This window comes from Sitophilus oryzae, unplaced genomic scaffold (assembly GCF_002938485.1).
Source record: "Sitophilus oryzae breed Bouriz unplaced genomic scaffold, Soryzae_2.0 scaffold_614_pilon_pilon, whole genome shotgun sequence".
In the NCBI taxonomy this organism is placed as follows: Eukaryota; Metazoa; Arthropoda; class Insecta; order Coleoptera; family Curculionidae; genus Sitophilus; species Sitophilus oryzae.
In genome coordinates, this window is record NW_022147212.1 from 1,400,402 (window position 1) to 1,407,347 (window position 6,946).

The following is a 6,946-nucleotide window of genomic DNA, read 5'->3' on the forward strand; positions in this document are numbered from 1 at the left end:
AAATGGGTTTAGGGATAAAGAACAAGCGATTTTCAACAAATTTTCACCTATAATTTTGTCACAAATTCTTCATTGTGAGACCCTGAGTTGTTCGTCGTTTTTCGACATTAGTTGAGGTTAGGATAGAATTTCTGCTAGAACAAGGCTAGAACTATGAGTATAAGAAAAAACTAAGTAAAACTCAACCGGTTTTGTTAGTTTCAGTCATATTTAAGCCCATCCAATATCGACAAACGACCGGATTCACCTCGAATTTCACTAACTCAAAGAACTGAATAATACAGGATGCAAAAACCATAAAAAATAAACAACTGTCGAGATGGATTGAGGGAAACTTTTTGCGCGGGCGTTTTAAATTCTCTGTATTACTGGGAGTTGCCAAGCTCATAAATAGCCAGATTATCCAGAAGATACCAACAGGATATTTTGTTGCCTTGACGTAATATATATCTATCTGTATGGTTTATTGCATTTTATGTAATATAAAAAGTAGTACATTATTTATTTTTTCTAAATATCTAGACGATATTGTTAGGATATTTAATTATCATGAGCATGTTTGGATATCTCAGCTGGATGTACATTAGATATACGACAGATATATCCATAGGATATTCTATTCTGAGACATCTACAGGGTTTCAGGATGTCTGGAGGATATCCTATAGATGTCTTTATAAGATGATCTTATAATGGGACATTCCGACATTCTATGAATATCCTGCGGATATTGTGTATTATATGGGTGATATATTAGGTATGTTTGTTATTGAGTTCTGTGGTAAAATAATTAATACATTGGAGAAATATTGGTAGCAAAAAACGCGATAAAATGGATTTAGCTACTCTGTGTTATCTAAAATTGACCAGAAAAATTATGAGATATGAAATTAGTTTCTTTTTTTTTAAATAACAAAAATGCTACTACTTTTCAAATGAAGCGGCAACACTATAACGCTGAAAATAATCAAATGAAGGGATTAGAATCATAAGGGTCTAAGTACATCTGCCATTGTTCTGAGATAATTAAAGTTAAAGTTGATTGCTTATTGTAAATTCTGCATGAACGCATTTGAAATGATTGTTGCGTAAAAGAATGCAGTTCATGTAACTATACCGTTTGCCATAGACTGAAAAAAACTGTATTTAATTAGTTTTATGTCACTTGGATCCATATGCTTCTGACAACTCTGATCAATTTCTGTCAGGAAAAAAAGGTATAAGTCGATTTTTCATAAAAATAACTAACATTTTATTATACTAAAAGGTATCAAAAAATACAACACGAACTTTAGCCGAATAATTCTAATTTTCGTAATCCGACACCACACTGTCGTTGCCTTCATCCATTTCTGGATTTTCCTCAACTTCAACCATAACCGTCGTCTGATTTTGTTTTTTGGAACTTTGTTTGCTTTTGCCTCATGGGGCTTAGTTAAATAAAAGTCATGGTAAATAGGTGGAATAAATGGTAGAAGTTGGGTTCGATTTTCCCATTTTATGTACGGTATCTTCAATGGAGTTGGATATAAGGGCTTGAATACTTCGTTATTTAGCAACAAAGATGGTCTAAGCGTCGAGCAATTCTCGTTTTGACACATAGGTAAAAAAGGTGTTTGGTTTGGTTTGGTTCTTGGCTTTCTCAATGCGGGCAAAAGAGCGATCGCAGTCCATATATGAATGTCCAATTTCAAAAAACTTGTGATCTATTTTTTCCAGGCTAGTAGATTAGACTAAATACATAAACAACTTCGCAATATTTTTGTTACACATTACAATATTTTAAAACACACAAAATATCAGAAAAACACAAGAGCCGGTTTGCACGCGTCAATTATACTGAATCTATGTGACAAAACTTTACAAAAAATGTGGGAGTCAAATAGATCCAAGCTTGGATCTCTTTGCTACCAAACAAACACTACATTTAACTTTGAAAATATGGGTCTAACTCATATTTTTAAAAAATGTAACTTAGACCCTTATGATTCTAACCCCTTCAAATAATTCAAATAGATGAAGCTTTGAAATAATTCAAATTTTCGGAAAAATCCTATCGCCGGTTCTCCATAAACGTCTAACCTACCGTCGCCGTGAATCACCCTGTATATACATAAACATACAGGTTTATATCTCAACGACCTTAAAAATACGTTTAATAAGATCGATTTTCTAAAATCCTGTATACTTACAGGGTTTCACAAGTAAATGGTTTCCATTGTTTCTTTCTATGCATACAAAATGTGACAATAATCTACAATATACATAGTAAAGATAATCAAGACAAACACTCATAATATGTAGTTATGTGTCAGAGTGACAGTCAATTTCAAATAAAAAAATTTTCGATTATAATTTCTGTTTACTGTTTTGGTTTACTTTAAAATAATTGTCAGATGATATGTAATAAATTGACACATAATTAACACACATCAAGCTTCATTCAGAACCTCGAAATCAGTGGAATAAATTAGTAGTTTCAATTAGTCGTAGAAGTTTGTTCATAGATAAAAGAAAATAATCTACTATTAAGATAGATATGAAACTTAATAGTAAAATTTTGGGTCAAAGGAACGGAGGGGCGGTGTTTTTAGTGAAGACTACGTTTAACCCAGCGCCTTCGCCTTTTCTGCTGTAAATGTTTTTTATGTTTATATTTGAATTCAAAAGATTTATTTTTAAAGTTACACCGATATATTAGTATATCAGAGTAACTTTAATAAAACATAAGAATATTTTTTTTTTTTACAAATCCGGTTTGCTTCCTTCAGCTCCGACACTTGAAGGAAACTTGCCGGGTCCTCTTTCAGTGTTCAACTCCTGACGTCCGTCTGGTAAGCCGTTCACTGAATCCGCGTATCGTGTGCCCTGAGTATTTTGAGAGAGCCCAAAATCACAGCCTTCTGCATGCTTGCAGCAAGTCGTTCCGCTACATTATAACACGCTGGTATCAGTTTCAATTGCTGGAGCAGGGTGTCTTTAACTCCTCCTAAACTTCCTATCACTAGTACCACCAACCTTACAGAATGATCAGCGTACATTCTGCGCATTTGCTCCAGGAGTTCCTGGTACTTCTCCCTCTTTTCCTCTTCTTTACTGATTATGTTCTTCTCTGATGGCGCCGAGAATTCTATGACATAAATTATTTTCGTCGCTATATCCTGGAGAACTATGTCTGGTCTGTTCGCCCGTATTTGTCCGAAGGCCTGGAATGGATAGTTCCAGTAAATTTTGGTTGTTTCGTTTTCCACCAAGGACTCAATTTCTTTCGGTGTTTGTGGTAGCACTGGCGTTTCATCAAATCCATGCATATGACGAAGGTGATAGTATATCACCCTCAATGCGGCGTTATGGCGCTGGGTATAAGCCGAAGCCGCATAAGTAGGGCAGGCTGATAGTATGTGCCACAGGGTCTCCGGAGCTTGATGGCATGCTCTACATCTTATATCTTCGATTTGTTGGCCCATAATACGGCTACGATACACCAAAGAGCCATAGACACCGTCCTGGCATGCCAGTATAAATCCCTCTGTCTCAGATCTTAAGCCACTCGACCTCAGGAAAGCAAACGATAGTCTCTCAGAAAGCTGCTGTTGTGTCATTATGTTATAGAAGGCTCCGTGCACGGGTTTCTCCACGTGATTTTGCAAGAACCTCCTGTTCTGTGTGGACCTAATTCGGTTGACTACCTGTGTGGCGCTGTGTTCTGTGATGGATTCTAAATGTTGGCGCTGAAGGTCGAATATTAGATTGAGTTTATTCGCTGCTTTTTTTGCTTCTTTGAAAATGAATCCACCAATTTCTTCTTTCTCGTGGTCTCGTACCATTACTAGTAGAGGATCTTGAGTTTTAAGGAGTGTGTACGCCGTGCTTAGGATCACTCTTTGGTGTAAGCTTTCTAAACTGAGAAGACCGCGTCCCCCTGTTCCCTTGGTAGATAATATATATATAATATATATAATTAATGTTAATAATAATCAATATATATATATATATATATATATATATATATATATATATATATATATATATATATATAGCTATATATATATATATATATATATATATATATATATATATATATATATATATATATATATATATATATATTTACAATTTATTTTTTTTTTTTAATTTTACAAATTGGGTCTAAAGTACTTCCTTTCTGATCTACAGGGTGTTAAAAATTAAAAAAAATCGATTTTTTGCTTAACATAAATGGTACACCACTGGTTTTTTAAAGAAAATATATTTTTTTCTTGACTGGCCATCCTTTTTCAACAAAATTGATCTTTTTAGTTTTTCTTGTTCATCAAACGGTTGTCGAGAAAAAAAATAAATATACTTATTAAGAGCCCGCCTTAATTCGTTTTCTAACGATTTTTTATTTTTTAGATTAATTAGGAAACACCCTGTATATGCATATCACAGGCAACCAAATAAACTAGTAACCTCTAAAAATTATTTTTCCTACCACTAGCGACATACCGTGTTTTTAGTGTGTACTAAATTATTTTATCAAAATTTCACCATATAAGTTTCCAGGCAATGAGTTTGTTCACCTAATTTTAATGTAAGCATTCAGAACGTCATAATTAGTGGTAGTAATTTTCAATTAGTGGAAAAAGTTAACAAACTTTTGACTTTTCCACTAATTATACTTCAAAATTTGCGAGGAATGTCATTTTGGTCTTTGATTATCACCCGTCAAGAAAAATTTTGGTTAGAAATCAAAAGTTTATTGTTTTATAAGCTCAATATTATGCTTTCTCTATGGATTCAACAGACTACCCCAAGCTGTTGCTAGGATATTTTATTAATTTTAATTGTGTTTTTTAGACATTGTGAATGATCGTAAACTAAAAAGTATAAAGTGTAATTGAAACGGTTCTGAATTGGGAGGTTCTGAATGAAGCTTCACACTATAATACGTATTACAATGACAAAAGAATTATTAACATTAAACTAGTTGTTATTTAAGGAGATTGCATATATTTTATTTACTTAAAAATTAATCAATAGAAATTATTTCAAGCCAAAAAATAAAAATTTTCGGCCCCAAAGAGGATTTTAAAAAATATTATATTCATATTCAAAAGGTTCAAAAAATCTGAAATGTCAATATTCCATGGGTATATTGATAAATGAGGTCTGAATTATAAGAAAATGCATTTTCTACAAAAACTTGAAAAGATAGGTAACAAATGGTGATACAGTTTGATAGACAATTAAATTTTGCCTTTGATTCTCGTAAAATATATAGGGCCATTTAAATTAAACAAGTAATGCCGTTTAAATTATTATATTAATTTATTTAATATAAATTTTTAGACATTCTGTATAAGGTAGTATTATTTTTATTATTACAATATCTGATCAATATTTATACCTTCAGTAAATATTTAGCATTAAAAACTTTCATACTCCTGGAGAAATGAAGCCTTAAAATGTTTACTACAATCTTACAAAATTGAATATCTATATTTCAATAACGGTAAGGTTGAAAAAAAGTGTGATAAACCTTAATCAATTTTACCTTTATTTCAATCGTAGAATCTAAAAATAAAATAATATACAGGGTGTTCCATTTAAAAAATTCAACTATAATATTTTTTATTTATCATTCTCTATCTTGTAAAAATATTTTTAAATTGTAGCTCTAATAGTCAATACAATTATTTGTAAAACTCTACCCGTTTAGTTACAGTACGTCTGTCCGTTCTGTAGCTACGGGGTATCCGTGAGAGAGGAAACGATATTATCTCGATGTTTTTCATAAAAAATTAGACGACGCGTCCCATCACTAAAAATTCGACAAATTTACAAGTAACCAATAAAATGAGTGGGCGGAACGATTTGCGGTGACGTACTCGTCAAGTCGACGTATAAAATATATTGCTGTTTATTTAAATGGTTTTTGTCCGCATTCCTTTCATAGACACAGATCCAGCATACGAACTGTACTTTACTCTGTGTCGTATGGGGTAAATAATCCTATATAGTTTCTAGTTTTACTTGAAACGAAAAAATAAATTAGATAATTTTGAAGTCTCAATTACTTTGTTTACCACTTTACACCTACGTTAAATCTCGTAATAAGTACACTGCAAATAAAATTCTGAAAAATTGTAAATAAACAGTTTATTAATAATATTTTTCAGTTTTAAATAATATTTATCCTGTTAAAATAATTTAGATTTTATTATTATAATTGTTTATACGATTTTTTATTATTATATTTCTTTTTCGAGGAAGTCTAAAAACTTGTATGGAAATCCTAGTCCTAGATAAATAAATAATTAATTACCTGATCTTGATGTTTATACAGGGTGCTACAAATTCGAGGTACGAGCATTAGTATCTCGGAAACCGTAATAGATACGAAGATGGTTAAACTGGGACAAAGTTGCTCCTTGGGATGTTCACCAAGATGCCATCAAAAAAGTTTTAAAAATTTGAAGGGTTGCTGAGTTTTTTTGTAAATCAATTTTATTTTTTCCTGTCGTTATTTTTTAGAAAATCGAAAAATTAATTGCAAATTCTCATAGCTACTTTATTAGGGCTATCTGATAGTATTTTTAGATTTTCAAATTAGCTGATTATTTGTGAGATACAGAGGCCAACTTATTTTTTTTTAAATACGGACCTGCATTTTTTATTTCAAGTTTTTTATTTCAACTCCGTCTCCTGAGTACAATGATATGCCACACTTGATACATTTCTTTGTTTTGGTTACTTTAACATTAACATAACTATTTAATTATTATTTAAAATAATTTCCAGTCCGACTCTGGATTTTTAAATTATTTAATCTGATTATATTCATAGAAACAATATTGATCAGCGCTAATTAGCATTGAATTAGGAAAATGGACTCAATTGAAAGATTCAAATAAATAATATCGAGGTCAGCAATTTAAAGCTATTATTTTTAAGTTTTTTATTGT

General features: G+C 31.5%; 1 protein-coding gene across 1 annotated transcript; it reads right to left on the reverse strand.

The window, feature by feature from the left end:
• Nucleotides 1–2,842: 2,842 nt before the first annotated feature.
• On the reverse strand, nt 2,843–3,826 carry LOC115887735. Its single transcript, XM_030907209.1, has one exon. The coding sequence runs from the start codon at nt 3,824–3,826 to the stop codon at nt 2,843–2,845; it is 984 nt and encodes a 327-aa protein (XP_030763069.1).
• Nucleotides 3,827–6,946: the final 3,120 nt, after the last annotated feature.